Consider the following 17,259-nt stretch of genomic DNA (forward strand, 5'->3'; position numbering starts at 1 on the left):
ATGAGAGACTGAAGACAAGAATTACTTGTTAGAAACCTAAAATTTTGGAGACCCAGGCTGCATCGCCTGCTGTGCTAGAAATTTCTTGTGTGGGCATTTTCACAAGTGTGAAACAAAAAACATGTTCCATCCTCACATCAACAGATACGATGAGAATATATATTATGCACTGATAGGTGAAAAAAGTTTAGATAAGAACAAGGTATTGTTGACTCCAACTACTTGATTTAATTGCTAGGGTATGCACAATTATATATTTCTGTATTTATAAAATATAAAGGTTATAACTGAACTCAAAAAAAAGTGTAATTTTAAGCAATCAAAGGAATAGCAAAAGCACAAAACTGTAACCTCAGAACAATCAGGAATGTATTTCATTAGCTCATTCACTTGCTGGGCTCCAAGAACTCCAGTGCACTATGTTTCTCAGTATACAATTGCTACATATATGGCTTTTCAGATTGGCAGCAGTCTGATTTACATTACAAGAGACCTCTAACCTGGATAATTAATTCAGAAACATTACTGTGGTTTGGAATGCCATCCTCTTGATCACTTGCTAATATAAAAGGTACAACTTGACTTTCTATCCAAGCACCCGTCTCCTTCAAAAGAGAGAGGTAGTCTTCTCCTTCTTCAGAAAACTGGAAAAAAAATTTAGAAGAAGTTTACCAACTGTCTTTCTAATTCTTCTGGAATTTCCTTATGCTGTCAGATGTAATTCCAGCTTATACTGAAAAGGTATAACCATACCTTGTTCTGAAGATGAATACTGAACCTGCAAAAGAGGCTGAAGGCTCTTAGGCCAGTTGCTTGATTCCAGCTACCAGAACCTGCATCAGTTGCTTTCAGAATTGAGCCAAGAACCTCCTGAAATATCAATGTTTACATTCATATTTTCCAGAAAAAAATTTCAAATGTGTCTTTTCTCAACAGTTCTAAAGAAAAATTTTAAAAGAATAACAAAAATAAACTGACACACACAGCCCCAAACCCCATATAACCAACAGGCATGCGTTCAATTAATCTCATTTCGCAGCGCCATAACTGATTTTCAGACTATTCCCTACATCTACATTCCAAAAGTCAAGTCCCTTAAAAATGCTCCACACTAGATCACAAAAAATTTGAGACAAATAAAAATGACAAGCTGGTTAAAATATGCCATCTACAAACAATTCTGAAATAATATATTTCTGGTTTAGAATATTTGTTTGAAGTACAAATCAAAAGGAAAACATTTTATAGAGGGGAAGAATCTGAATCTTATTTATTTATTCTTGCAGGCCTTTAATTTGACTTAGGCAACATTTGACACTAAGCACTCTTTTATAAGCACTGTTTATACTAAGGAGAATACTACCTTTGCAGCACTGAGAATTTTCAACAGCTTCTTCAGTTTCTTTTTAGGAACAGAGAGCAGGCAACCACGATTAACAGGATGAGTCAATAAATATTCAGTGTAAGCAATTGCTAATTCTGGCTTTGATTCATGTGTTACATTGATACGTACTCGTCGTTCAGTTGTTTTAATACTCTAAACGAGAAGAAAGCATAAAAATGGTACAACACTTAGTATTGTTACAACTAATTTCAAAGCAGAATAATATGGCCTTAAAGAGGCTTCTATTAAAAAAACCAACAGCATGACGCCTTTATGTATTCCTTAATTCTTTCACACATGCATATGCATACTTTTCTTCGGGTTAGCGAGTCAGACAACCAATCACAGACTAATTCCATAACGTGTCCCACTTGACCCCAGCGACACATGCAGTCTATCAGGCTCGAATATTTGCTTTGGTCAGCTCCATTGTCAATATTTCTGAGTCTGGAGAGCACACCACAGCTTAAGAGAAAACAAACATAAAAAAGAGATGCATTAGCTTTACATCCATTAGTGCAGAAATAATTCAAAGAAAATCAACTAGTATAATACCAAAAAAGATTTGCCAATGGCTCAAAGGCATATTTGCACCTCAGATTTTACTAGCTTATCAAATTTCTTTAGTGGATAAATTTATCCAAATGGGCATTTAATATGTCAAGTTGTGAAAAAAAAAAAAATCAACAAATACAGTCAACAAGAGATTTCTTGTCATTTATATTTTGGATTTAAAAATAGTACCTGAATGTAGGAATAGCAGCAGGGGGCATAAAGGATGCCAGAATAACCAATGGAGTCACGCAACGCTCATCCTAGGGTAAAAAAAGTACACCATATGATGCACATGTACAGATGCACACAAAACTAAAAAAAAAATAAAATAAAAGTGCTGAAAAAGTATGATTAAGTTATCTCAAGGATTTCCCTTTTTTGCTAGAAGTGGAACTGAAAGAAGCTCGTAACAACATGTGGCTTGCAATCTGAAACTTCTGATTCCTATTCTCAGAGGTCAATTATCAATTATCTTATCATTCAGCTTTCTGACAAACTGTCAGAACAACTACCATGAATAATTATGGCTCCATTAGCTTAATAACCATTGCAAAAGTAATAACAGCTCTAGCTTACATTTTTTCTAGTAGAGGCTAATATTTAATTGCACAATCACAACACCGTCTAACTACGTTCAAGGAACTAGTGCCTTAAATGAATATTCATTCCCATCAGAAATTTATTAAAAAGACTCTAAAGGAAAGGGTGCTTATATAACAACAGTAATGTAAAATGCATTACAAGTAGTTACAACACATGAGGTCCAGACCATGACACAGTCTCACTCAGATTATATAGAAAACAATCTGTGTGAAAGACTCTTCAAAAATAGTATTCTGTATATCCAAGCTTCATGAATGCAATCAAATGCAATTATTACCTACTTAGACATTTGAAGAGCTAAAACCTTTTTAAGATGATTTTTAAAAGTACATTTAAAAACATATTTGTAGCTTTTTAGGAAAGAGACACTGCTTCAATCTGCAGTCTTTCAGAAACTAAGCCTCTGATGACAGGTCCTTTTACATCCAAGCTGCTTACTCACTGTAAGAATATCAAAGTCAAAGAGGTTGCTTGCTAAAGCTAGCTATCTTGTCCGCTCACCAGAACCTTCCAGGAGGGATGGTAGATCCTCTACCAAAAAAGATTTGGAATGTCTTTGACAACTTCCAAATGCTTTCAGAGTAGAGGGAGCATTTGGTACATCTGTGCTGCAGAATATCATGTAGCAATTAATTGCTTTCTACTTCCTGATTATCTAAAGCAAACTTGAATGTTGTGAAGTATAACAGCCAGCATAACTCAGTATACTTCGCATAAAAACCATAAACAAAAGAAAGTCATCCAGTAGATAATCCTTCTAAATGCACTACAGGGTGCAGCAGATACTATTAGCCACTATGAAAAGATAGCATTCTGAAGAATAGTGCTAGGACAACTAAAAAGATCAAGCAGACTGAAAATATGAAAATGACTTATTTTAATTAATTGTTCTATCAAACTCAAACAATAAATAAGTGCATCAAAAAAGTAGAATCAAATTAGCAGAAATCAAACAGAAGAAAGTGCAAAAGGAGCCTCAGCTGCTTCGGCCGTCTGTTCTAGCAGCTGAATCATGATAAGATGTGGTGGTGGCGGAAGGGTTTTGGGGGAACAGGTGGAAAAACATGTGGACTCTCATCTACACTGAGCATTTATTCTGCAATGGCATATTTTAAGTTACTGATTTCCAAAAGTTCTAAAAACATTCAAAAGAATGGAATCCTATAAAAACATTACAAGGACAGCAATTGCAATTTATTGCACAAGTATTTCTGTGTTGACTATTTAGATAATGGTGCATCAGTCAGATATTGCAATTGGCGAATAGCTTCTACCCATTTGTGGAATTCTGAGAAACTTGCTATTGTTTATGATTTATAGCAACAAAGAAAAAGAATACTTAACACCATAAAAATATATAAAAGACAGAACACATGAAAGCATCTGAAGAAAATGCTAATACAGGAAAATCTAGGTTTTCTTTACCTTAAATACTTTAAAATACTCAGGAAGTACAGAAGCAAATTTTCTGATGGCATAATCTTTGGCCTCTTCATTGTGATCTAGAGCTTTGTGAATACTTCTCCAGAGAATTACAGTAATCTCCAATAAACTTGCCATGCTGGCCACATCATTTATTGACAACACATTATTCAACACCTGAAATACAAAAACTTGGATGATATTACCTATTATATTCTCAGATATAAATTGAAGTTAAAATAAAGTTTCAAAAAAAAACACTGTGAAATGAATAGAAGGATTTTCAGAGGCATTGAGTTTGTTTTAGAACATAAACTCCACAATTCATTCTTACTCTCTCTATACTACTTGCGTCATCTTGCGACATTAGTTTTTTGAAGAATTTAATTGCAGAATCGAACCAATTTATAATTAGTACTTGAATTAGGGAAGTATTAATTTAAAATATGCTTCATATTCCTTCTGTCTTATTCTAGCTACTTCACCAAATTTCTGCTATTGCAGGGCACGAAAACACCATAACGGCAGTTCTCCCCTTCTAATTCTAATGCCCAAGTGCTTTCCTTCAGATTTCTGTCATATCATTAATTGCCTATGTCTCAAATTAAGCATCACAGAAAAAAAGTTACCAGAACTTATCATAAAGAGGACTTTCTTACACTTGTATTCTCCTTTTCACTTTCATTATCATCATCATCACCACCACCACTGTCATGAAGACTCTCTTTCATTGCTTTCTGGATGCAGGCATTCAAGCAGCGCCGAATAGTAAGCATCAATTTAGCTACATTTAAATATAATAAGAATAAATTAGACATTTACTATTTGTTAAGAATGTTGCTAGTAAAAGCTTCTAAGTGTAATGCTGGAAAGCCAGTATGAAAAGTAGGCAACAGTACCAGAAATAACTAGGAAAAAAGATACCAAATTTCCTGGCAAAAGGAAACGGAAAAAAATGTGAAAATGCTTTATATCCTCAAGTACAAAGAAGAAATGGCAACAATATCACCAGGTTCTGTAATGTTATTGTTAAAACTCCACTCAAAAAAACCCTAACTACCACCTTACCAAATCGGGATCAGAGCAAGCTGCCACAACTCCTACATTCCCCGGGCATAGCTATTAATGTAACGGCCTATGTTCAATAATACTTTTCCTCCAAGGCCAATTCCAATTATTTGTAAAAGATGTAGAGCTTAACAATTGCACTCCTTAATGAGAAGCTCATCTCTGGATAAAAGTGAAAGGGTGATGTCCACTCTGATCAAAGTATGACTAGCTAAAATACACCAGCACATGTTATTTCAAAACTGCCCTACCAAGGTGATGTGATCAGTCAAGGGACAATGGCTTGGGCATTTTACCTATCTCCACGCTGACTACTTTGTTTTTGTAGTATCAGAACTCCTCTGAAACAAAATTTCCCCTTTTATTTGGTTCAATAACACTTTTACAACAACAGCTATACTCTGTGCAGTATATATATCCTTTTCACTGAAAGTTTCTGAAGCTTTTAATGAGGAGAGCTTTTTAGATTTTTTCTGAGCAACTTGAAAATACTACCGATACACAAATCTCAGATAATCAGACATAAATATTTTTTTGCCTTCTGTAGAATCTTCCACAAAAAGATCTCAAATCACTTGAGACACCAGGGTATTTTATTTCACTATTTCTGCATGATAAATAAATATCGACTGAGATATTAGATTGACTTAGTTTTAAGGTCCACGTGAGGAGAAAAGGGAAAAGAGAGACCAGATAACAACACCTGCTAGAGAGTACATACAGTACAGCACCTAAGAGCGGAAACAACAAACTTTAGTCTCTTCACTGTTGAAAAAGCTTATGGCTGTTTTCACCAGGGTACATTGCTGGTGTCAAGAATTTAAAAAACTACAAACCAATATTATACCGAAAACAAAAGATCTGGCAATAGCATACCACTGTTAGAGAAAAAAAAAAAAAAAGCAATTACATGGTCTGATATTAGTATTTCCAAAGACTCATAAGGTTTTGTACTTTACCTATATTGGTAGGGGCCGTATATTCATAAGCATATTGGTAGAACTTTCTGGCTGCTGCTGCATTCATCTGGATTAGAGTAACACAGCGCTCACACCACACGTCCTCAGGTTGGTTAATGGGAAAGAAAGAGTTGAATAAGAGATTCACTATGCGTCGTGACACAGGTCGTGAATCAACTTCAAGACGAGCCAGAAGATGTTCCATGGGACAGATTTTCCAGAACTTTTTAAAGAAAGAAAAATATATTAAAGGAGTTAAAAGATGAAAAACCAATCACCTTATTAAGTGTTGTCTATATTAAAAGTCTCAACAAATATAAATAGCATTTACCAGAAAAGCATAAGCATTTTTATTTTTACCAAAATACCAGCATTTACTTGAGGTCACATATTGCTGCAACAGTGCTGCTTTACTGTTCTGATGCACCTCCAAATCTCCTGGTATCTCTGACAAGACTGGCAAAACTCTGGTTCAAGCAATTCCAGCTCAATATACCTGCAATACTACTGCTATTCCATTGGCATAAGGAAGCATTATTTACTCTACAAGGATATAACCATAAAATACGATTTTTCATTATGTTCCATGTTTCATATTCTCATCATAAGACAAAGTAGTACCAAATTATCTACACACCCTAAAACCTGTACAGAAGAGGACCCTTTTCAAAACCACCTCAAACCGTAAGTGCCTCCCATTGTAAACAGAGCTCTAGCTTATTTCTGATACAGTAATGGAAGGCTATGAAATTCAGAAAGAATAAATGACTTGTTATGCCAGCAGTAATACTACTCACATTTGTAATTTTTTTGTGAGAAAATCTTGAACTAATTATGCTGTGCACTTTCAGATTAAACAAAAAAACCACCCTGAAAATAGGGTTTCTTGGCACTGAAAAATATTATTTTAACCTTGAGTAAAAATATTTGCAGCAGCTAATTCCCCTGTGGTTTCAAACTATGGGCATCCCTACTAGAATTATCAGAAAAGGAAGGTCCTTGGAGTAAGCATTAAAGTAGTCCCAGAACTTAGCAGAGATACATATTACAGTTTTTAAATAGGAAGTTACTGACAAAACATCTAACACTTACTGGGATTTTTTTTTTCTTTTATGTAAACCTGATCCTCTCTTTAGAAGATCCGAATCTTTTACTACATAAAAATAAAGCACAGACTTGATGGAAGATACCCATTATGACAAAGAACTAATACCTAAAAAAAAAAAATCCCTGAAGTTGAGAATTATCTTCTTCCTCTGTCTTTAATGGCAGCAAATTCAGAATAATTCAGAAAAGCCAAAAAAGATTGTTTGCTTGAACTTTCATATTAAATGACAAATAACTTTCAAACAAGAAATTTTTATACATTTAGGACCTGCATGAATAATTTGTTTTTAAAAGACTGTACACAGAGTAACAACATTAAAAAAAAAAACCTTAAAGCACTGCTGATGTTGAATACAAGTTAAAAAAGCTTGTTTGCATTTTACTATACAGATAACTGATATTAATGGATGTAATCATGACTGTACGTGCCAGTTCTTTAAATCATATTTCTATGTCATATCTTATGAAGAGTTAAAATTCAGGACAAGAAGTGATGAGTGCCTGTGAGGTTACAGAGTATTATAGAAATTAATATTAAAAAATACAGAAGAAGATTAGAAAAGCGACATGTAATCAGATCAGGGGAATACGCTTATTGAATACTTTAAAAATAATAATTAATAACAAGAATATGATAGAAGTCACGATTAAGATTTCAGAGTCCAACACTTTCAAAGCGACAGTTCTGTGATCTGTTGTTTCTGCTGATTCTGTGAACCAAGTGATACATCTCCAAACACAGAGGCACCATCAGCATCAGGGACAGTGTCACAGAGATCCTTCTGCCATTCCACCTCAGATTCACGTGGTAAAGCCCAGTTTTAGTACCCACTGAAGCAGAAACTTCAGGGGGAAAAAAAAAGCTATCTTTTAGAGTACTACCACTTATTTATATCTCTGAATTGCCTCCTCCAGTTATCTCCAATAATCTTAACAACCAGAATCAATTGCCTAAGTAAAGGTACAGCTGCCCACTGTTAATCTCAGGAAATTTACAAACATTACTAGGACCCTGCTGGAAACTTTTTGCGCTGACAGTCTGAATGATAATACCTTGTACTTGCAGTATTTGTCTCCATTTCACATTTTCTGTGGACTTGCCTAATCAGTGTATTGAGGTATGTATTATGGAAGTACCCAACTTGCTGTTATATTATTGCAATCCTTATGCTGAACCCGTGTGCAAGAAGCCAAAAGTCCTCAATTCTGAAATCACCTCCCACTTATCTTGTCTTCTGAGCATATTTTGGGGAATTTAGAAGGTAGCGAGGTGGTCTAATTTCAATCTAATGTCTTTGAGGCCCTGTCATCAAAGCTGGAATGCACACGTTTGGCAAGCAGGTAATTCTCATGTTAGGGACCGATGTGCTCCTTGAGCACCAAAGCCTTAAAAATCTGACAAACCAAGCATTTATTTAATTCTGTCCTGAACAACAGAGATACATACCTCTGACTTCATATAGTGTATGTGCCTAGCACAAGATAAACCTCTCCTAATAATTAGGCTTAGCAAGAGACAAAACAATGATTAAAATAAAATATAAAATGGAAAGTAGGAAACTATTAACAGCAAAGAGTGGAGAAAGAGCTCAAAGATGCTGCAATGCCTAAGGCTGGACAATATCACCCTAAATGAAAGTCCACAGCAGAACACAGAGTTCGTTCAAAATCACTGTAAAAAGATACCAAAATCCCGAAGGACATGCCTACAAAAGACAAATAGAAATTATAAAAATAGGTAAATAAAACTAAAAAAGCAATTCCCTAAAGGCATTTAGAAGGTGAGAGAGCCCTGCCTTGAGCTAGCCAGCAGTACCGCCTGCTCTGCCCTGGCATGGCCACCAGAGGGCAGGGAAGACAGAAACACACTGAGAAAAAGGTCTGCGGAGTGCCTGAGATGCCAGCGGCCACTGAAAAACAAAGCAGGCAAGCACAGAGGGGTCATGGGACCTACTAATCATCCCCAACTAGTCAAAAATCAGGCAAAGAGGAAAAGGAGAAGAGTGTACTTGGCTCAACTAAAAAGCAAACTTTCTAGCATGTCTATAAAATCTCTGCTATAGTAATATCCAGACACGGTACTATCGCATACACTGAATTTAGCTATGAGGAGCAGCTATGGAAATGCTGAAAGTGCACCAGGCCTAGTCACAATTTTTTTATTTTTAAAGGTTTTTGTTTGTTTGTTTGTTGGTTGGTTTTTTTTTTTTTTTTTATGGACACCATAATTTCATTAGAATTCACAAAATTACTGGAAAGAAGTACTTCTATACTACTACCTACATTTGGCTTAAAACCTTTGAAATGAACAGGAGTGACTAACAGCAACAGAATGCACAAGTCTTAAAAATAAACTCAGTCACATCCTTAAATATATGAAGAGAAGAAAAATGGAAGCTAGGAGTATTACTACATGAAGAACATTTTTGCTTTTAGGAATACTGCCGTAGTCTCAAAAGGTACCTTTTGGGTTTTTTGGTTTTGTTTTGGTTTGGTTTTGTTTTTAAATAAATGTCTTGATTTTATCTGCTTCTTGCTACTTATCAAGTGTCAGTTATCTTACCTTAGCAGCCTTGGTAGCCTTAATTTTCAGCAGCATATCAACAAAAGCCACTCGCACTTTCTCAGAGTTGTCATGAAGACTGTGTTTGACTGCTGGCAGAAGCTGTTCCAGTAACGGGTGACTTAGTTTGTTGTCCAAAATTATTGGTAGGCACTGCAAGAAATAAAGATTATGCTAAATAAATGAAAAAAAAATAAAGAGTAGATTTGCAAAAACATGTGGGTAAAAATTGTTGAACTGGACCATGACACTTCTAAGGTTATATTAAGCAGGAACAGACACAGTGCATGCATATTTTTCCTATAATATTCTTTAGTAAAAATTGCTATAGTTAATTTCATATTTCCAGTGAACTGTGTTCAGTGAATTCATTTCAGATGAAGCAGCTTCAGATCTACACTGATGCCATGGTCTTGCCTTCTACCTGAGGACACAGCGTCAAATATTTTTTGCAGTAGCAATACCAGCTCCCTAAAGTCTGCTGATTTCAGATTAAAAATACATTTTTTTTGCCAAATTATTTTTACATCAGCACTTTCCGCTAATCCAGTACAGACCCCCATGCAGTTGTAGTGGAGCAAGTGAGGATTAACATGAAGATAGCTCCAAATTAAGGCTGAATTGGCACATACACAAAAATTTTAAGTGAAAATACTGCTTAGGGAGTTCATTTTTCTGTCCAAGTTATTAGTTCCTCACCAGATGCCAGAAAGATGTAGAGGAACTAATCCTAACATACTGAACAATTAATGAGAGGCCGCCATTCCCAGAGAAACAGTATGTAATTATATTCATCCAAACCTCAGAAACACTCAGTGGGCTACAAAATCATAACATCATTGTGCATGTCCAGGGATGGGTTAAAACCATTGACATAGAAACATCCTGGAACCTGCCTGCTTACATTTTCAAATCTAAGCATAACTTCTAACAGCTAAAATAATTAGATTATCAGGTCCAAACAACACATATAAGACTAGAAATGCAAAGTGGTTGAGAGTCACAAAGCCAAACAGTCACTATTTTAGAAGGCATTTCTTCATCCCAAATGTGTGGCTTTTATAAAACATGTGCAAGACTTGCGTATATTAGGAACTTTATTGCATAAGTTATTTTGCTGAATAAGTAATTTCCTTAAGTGGCCTATAATAGAAACCTGCGCATTGCTTAAAATATAAAAATGACAATCATGATTTTAAATTTAGAAAAAAAAACATTTACTTTAAAAACAGAGCATCGAACATCAGCAGATGATGTATCACATGCCAGCTCTCCAGTTAGTTTTTTTAAAAGATCAGCAAGAATTGTTGGAGGAATCATCTCCCAGTATTTGGATGTTATCTGAGTAACTCCAAGTATCCCTGTAGAGCGGACAACTGGATGAGGATCTTCTAAGAGACTCTAAAACAAATAGAGTAATAATAATAATGTGAGTATATGTGTTATTGCGACTCTACTGCTGTTTGACATTTAACCTATCATAAACAAATAGCATTCCATTACCTTTTAATCATTACGCAAATCGTCATACTATGAAAGAAATGTAATATTAACATTCCCTCAAGGTATTTTATTATGAGGCAAACTAGGAAATTTAAATTAGAAGCAAAATTAAGACAAATATTGGCCAAATTTTTAAACTGGACTTTTCAAATATTAAAAAAAAAACAAAAAAACCCAGTTCACATTAAGTCCTGCATCTGTGATGTAATTAAGAATATTTAGACTTCTGTTTATATCTGAGGTTACACTGGCCACTGTTCTTATGCAACAATACAAAAACTTTGAAATTAATTCAATTATCTAACGTTTACAATTTTAAAGACCATAATTAAGATTTCCCAAACATTTTCTTAATGAGAATACTATGCCCATTGTCACCCATCTAGAGCGGTAAAGAGTTTTTTAGGTTATCTCCATTATACTTCATTTCAAAAGTGTTTAGTAATACAGTACTAAACTTCCATTGAACACTTACATATTAAATGTAAAGCTCTCTTCACCAATACAAGGTTAAGTAAGGATCAAGCTCCATTTAGTCAGATATCTAGTCTTTCAAAACCATTTTTCGTTCACAGATTAATGAACAATCCCAAATATTTCCTTTTCAGAGTTGAAAATAGTTCATGTCATTTGTTGTCAACATACTACAGAAATTTAAAATATTAGTCTATTTTTGTATTTTCTGCATCACAGGCCTGTATTTCCCTATGAACACTACCCTGAATTTGAATACATTTTGATTGCATCAACAGCTTATTTTTGAGTTAGTTTTGATGAAAGTTTCATTTTTAACATTTTAGTTTTCTTAAAACTTACAAAAAGTTCTTCAAACTGTTTCTGAATTTCATTGTCCATCTCTTCAGCGTTAAAACTGGGATCACGAACAGGAAAAGCATCAACAAACAAAAATGCTGCGTTCGATCGAACTTCTGAATTTCTGGCCTGTAACAATGAAGGAAAAAAAAAGTATTTTTTCAGTAAGTACAGACTTTTAATATCAAAGGGCGTATCTTGTCCAATACTGTTCTCCAAATGCTTCTAGCAAGTTAGTATTTTCAATTAAGTAGATGGAAGATGAACTTTGAAATGTATAGAAGAACTTATAGTAATGTATGTTGTTGGGTTTTTTTTTTTACTTTGCATTTCTGCCTATTTAGTAAAACCTCAGTTATTAGTACAATCAGCTTTCAAGGCATATCAGCTTCAATGATCCTGAAGTCACAGTCAGAGCCCTTCTGCTCTCTGTAATGCTGAATAAATTAAAAGCAATTGGTTTTCTCTTGGTCACCTTAGAGCTCCTCCTCAGAATACAAGAATCTTGAATTCAAGCAGATTTAATTAATTAAATTGCCTGTCAAGAGACAGGTGATTTAATTGAAAAGCTTAAGCTTATTTCTTCAAGAAAACAGTATTTAGAAACTAAGTACCAGCAAGCCTGGAGAGTAACATATCCAACATAAACATATTCAGTTCTGCATCTATGCACACAAGTAATAGGACCATGTTCTGAGCTCCAGGCAGCTCATCAAAAATCCAAGGCAAGCCTCATAACCCTCAGACATTTGACCATTTGTAATAGTTTTCAGTGTGTTACAATACATATATCAGTGGTTGTAGAACCCCAAACGTGAAGAATTAACAACTCTATGTTAAGACACTCAATCAGTAAAAAAATAACTGGCCCCGTGGACTCTTTAAGGACAGAAAAAGAGCAGGCAATGAAATGAAGAAAAGATGAGATTCAAAGTATCTCAGGGAGAAACCTGTAATCTAACCATCAGACTACATTTTATTTATCAGACAGCAGTACAATGATAAGAGCTTCTGCTCACTTCTCTTGGAAGGAAGAATTTTTTTCAGATTTTCAGTTCAAGTTAAAAGAAACGCGTGTGTGTATATATATAGTCTAATAAACCAAGCAAAGTAGGCTTAATTTTAACAGCAAGATAAGAGACAGTTCAGGGAACCATCTGACTATTCTAATCATCCAATTTTCTTCCTCCCTTGTCATAAGAGATCTTCAGATCAAAGGCAGGAAAAAGAAAACCAAGGATAACTACATAGTATTTAGAACTAAATAAACTAATGGCAAATAAAACCAGGAAAAAAAACACAAAGGAAATGAGCAACAATTACTTCATTTACAATTTATTTTGCGTTTCCCTTCTGGACCGACCCTCATGTGGTGGGTCACATCTCTGGGTAGAATCAAAAAATACCAAATTCTTCAACAAAATTAATAGCAATTCTAAATTAAATACTACAACGGCAAATAAAGCCCATATTTACATTCTTTATTTAGGGACTTGAGTTTTACTTTATTTACCATGGATAATACCAACAGTTTAAAAGTGAAAAGATTGTAATACTTAATTCAATCCCATAATGCTGTACAAAATCCTTTAACTTTGAGCTTGCCTATATTGAAGAATTAACGCATAACAACCTAATATATGAATTCAGGGTGAAATAGCTCTTCTGCACTAATATTTAATGTGACAATTAATTCAAGTATGTTTTTGTGCAATAACCTAGCCCTTGTCTACCATAGCCATTCCAGAAAGTTAATTTCCATAGACTTTCTAAGTGCATTACACTGAATTCCATTAAGCTCACTTTAATTCTGAACTGAGTACCCACATTTTAAATTCCTGCCTTTAATTAATTGGAATTTATCCCAAATGTATTTGCATATTGAAGCTTATAATAGAGTAAATGTCCACAGAGGTAGAACCTAGGACTTTAAATTCATATCCTGTTTTATCCCACACCAACTTTTCCATGCAAAGGAGCCTGCAGTTATTTAAATGGCTAATGTTTCTTTACCTTTATGCTTGTGCTATTCTGAGGAACTTTCAGAACCTTTTTAAACAATATTTAAATTTTTTTGTTCAGTTAATTTTCAGAGCTCTCTTTTAAGCTTCACCTGGTGCTACAGGTCCTGAAATTCACTTCCAATTATTTAAAACACTGCTTTTCCCCAGTAAAAGTTAATTTAAAAGTGTGAGATGATAAAAAAAAAAAACCAAACAAAAAACAAACAACCAAACACACCACTCTAAAGGAACCACTTCCTTCAACAGCTTGAAATCCTGAAGGAGTGGTTCTTGACTTTTCGAGCTTGATAAGAAATAGCTTAATCGCTACTTATCTCACAATAAATATCCATATTTTTATACTTATGTATTTTCTTATACTAATAACCAATCACTGCACAACTTTCTTGGCTATGTTTGCATGAGAATTACTTTTCATAATAAAGACATGAAAAAAAGATAAGAAAGTTATATAAGGGCTTATATTATAAAAACTTAAAGTTGCATAAAGGCTTGTAAAATATGCGTATGTAAAAGCCACAAAGGAAGCTTGTGAGATCGAAGTAATTGCAAAAAAAAAAAGGCAATTTAAGAAGAAACAGAGAACTATGCATTACAAATATGCATTCTCAGCTTAAAGATTTCAGAGATTGAATCAAGTAGTTTCAAAAGAAATAATTCTGGAATCCTTTGTATTCTTATAACTGAAGTATTTCTCCTGTCTGCAAGAAGGAGAGGTAAAGAGGTCCTTCTAAGAGTTCCCTTTCTGCCTTATAGCCAGTGTTCTAGAAAAAGATTTGTTCTTCACTATATTAAACTAGGGATTTGTACACTGGCTAAGATAGGAGCATCAAACTGGTTATTTAAAATTAAACTGACACTTCAAGCTTTGGAGCAGAATCCATACCGGTATGCACAATTAATTATAAGCTTCCCTTCTTAGTTTTTTATCTTAAAGTACTGGCGATTCTGAATGACAGCAACAGTTGTAGAAATGCCAAATGTTTCAGCAGTACTATACAAAAAATAAAATTCAACTATACGGAAGTCACACAGCAAGACAGTGGCATATACAAAAATTGCCAAATTTTGTTGTTTAGTGACATATTTCCTTTCACTAACAACAAATGTGGTACTGAATTGTTTGGAATTCAGACTCTTTCTTTGCACCAAATCATTACATGATTCATACAATTGCTGCATTCATTTTTTTAACAATCCTCCTGGAAACTCTGCTAAGGCACATGGAAAATAAGGAGGTGATCAGCGACAGCCAATATGGCTTCACCAAGGGCAAATCATGCCTGACAAATTTGGTGACCTATGATGGTGTTACGGTGTTGGTGGATAAGGGAAGAGCAACAGATGTCATCTACCTGGACTTATACAAAGCATTTGACACTGTCCCACATGACATCCTGGTCTCGAAATCGGAGACACAGATACGATGAATGGTAATTCATCGTATGGAATGGAGTGGGTAATGGAATTACCCACTCAGTGGGTAAAGAACCATCTGGATGGCCAACTCAAAGGGTTGCTGTCAACGGCTCAATGTCCAAGTGGAAAGCAGTGACGAATGGCATTCCTCAGGGGTCAGTACGGGGACTGGTGCTGTTTAACATGTTTGTCAGTGACATACCAAGCTGTGTGGTGCAGTCAACACACTGGAGGGAAGGGATGCCATCCAGAGGGACTCAGACAGACTGAAGATGTAGACCCATACCAACCTCATGAAATTCAACCAGGCCAAGTGCAAGGTCCTGCACCTGGGTCGCAGCAATCCCAAGCACAAATATAGACTGGGCAGAGAATGGATTGAGAGCAGCCCTGAGGCGAAGGACTTGGGGATGTTGGTTGATGAGAAGCTCAACATGAGCCAGCAATGTATGCTTCCAGCCTAAAAGTCCAACCATATCTGAGCTGCATCAAAAGAAGCATGACCAGCAGGTCAAGGGAGGTGATTCTGCCCCTCTACTGCGCTCTGGTGAGACCCCACCTGGAGTACTCTGTCCAGCTTTGGAGTCCTCAGCACAAGAATGATGGGGACCTGTTAAAGTGGGTCCAGAAGAGGGCCACGAAGATAAGAGGGCTGAGAGCACCTCTCCTATAAAGACAAGCCAAGACAGTCGGGGTTATTCAGCCTGGAGAAGACAAGGCTCCGGGGGGCCATACAGAGGCCTTCCAGTATCTGAAGGGGGCCTACAGGAAAGCTGGAGAGGGACTTTGTACAAGGGCATGTAGTGATAGGACGAGGTGTAATGGCTTAAAACTGGAAGAGGTTAGGTTTAGATATTAGGAAGAAATTTTTCACTCTGGGGGTGGTGAGACACTGGCACAGGTTGCCCAGGGAAGTTGTGGATGCTCCATCCCTGGAGGTGTTCAAGGCCAGGCTGGATGGGGCTCTGAGCAACCTGTTCTGGTGGGAGGTGTCCCTGCCTATGGCAGGGAGCTTGAAACTAAGTGATCTTTAAGGTCCCTTCCAACCCAAATCATTCTAGGATTCTATGAATCCTCCCTTTAACATTCTGAAATCTATGTTTACAACAGTTAAACTATTTTACTGTACTAAAAGAAATTCTCCATGACCTATTTGATACACCTGTTAACATCTAAGCTTACAGTGCTTAACTACATATGTAGAAGATGTCAAGATAAAAACGAACAACCAACCAACACAAACCCCAACAAAAAATCCCTAATGAACCAAACAAAAAAAACACCCAAAAAACCTTCCTAGAATTCAGATTTGTTCTAGCAATGGAACCATTAATGATGTGAAAATTATTTAAATTTAAGATTTGAACCACTTCTGGAATAAGGAATTTCTACGGCTGTCTTGCTGCAAATCAGTAATTAACCTTTTTTCCTCAATCCGAACCTTTTTGCTACATTTCTCTAAACAAATCTATGCAGATTTAATAAGGTATGACAGAATATTCCTCCAAAGTACTTTAATCTTATATTTGAGTTAATCCTGGGCTTTGGAAAGCAAACTACTAGCCTCCTTTTACAGATAGGAACTCCCTTAAGAATTGAATCCCACGTTTTGCTAACCACTGTGAAATTGTTTCTCAGAAACTAGTCAGGAATTTTGCTATGGTATCAAAAATCAATTTAAAACCCTATTCTTTTTATAGACAGAAATTTAGAAATTAAAGCAAGCCATTCTTTGTAGCTATTATTCTCTTGCAGTGAGAACATACATGTTTCATACAGAGGGATCCTTGTTTATATTAATTCTAAAGGGATGGGATCCAACCCTTAATGTAAGGCCAA

General features: G+C 35.5%; 1 protein-coding gene across 1 annotated transcript in view; it reads right to left on the minus strand.

Annotated features, from left to right (window-relative positions):
* The window catches only part of NCAPG2 (non-SMC condensin II complex, subunit G2), a 49,010-nt gene that overhangs the window by 14,443 nt on the left and 17,308 nt on the right, over positions 1–17,259 (minus strand). The window contains exons 10-20 of the mRNA XM_009886795.1: positions 11,981–12,106; positions 10,883–11,062; positions 9,662–9,814; positions 5,992–6,214; positions 4,624–4,748; positions 3,968–4,141; positions 2,129–2,199; positions 1,696–1,849; positions 1,364–1,537; positions 754–870; positions 501–644 (exon numbers count right to left, since the gene is read on the minus strand). Of these exons, the coding sequence (XP_009885097.1) occupies positions 501–644; positions 754–870; positions 1,364–1,537; positions 1,696–1,849; positions 2,129–2,199; positions 3,968–4,141; positions 4,624–4,748; positions 5,992–6,214; positions 9,662–9,814; positions 10,883–11,062; positions 11,981–12,106 (1,641 nt within the window). The remainder of the gene's footprint in view (positions 1–500; positions 645–753; positions 871–1,363; positions 1,538–1,695; positions 1,850–2,128; positions 2,200–3,967; positions 4,142–4,623; positions 4,749–5,991; positions 6,215–9,661; positions 9,815–10,882; positions 11,063–11,980; positions 12,107–17,259) is intronic.

Source organism: Charadrius vociferus, unplaced genomic scaffold (genome assembly GCF_000708025.1).
Source record: "Charadrius vociferus isolate BGI_N301 unplaced genomic scaffold, ASM70802v2 scaffold255, whole genome shotgun sequence".
NCBI classification, from domain to species: Eukaryota; Metazoa; Chordata; class Aves; order Charadriiformes; family Charadriidae; genus Charadrius; species Charadrius vociferus.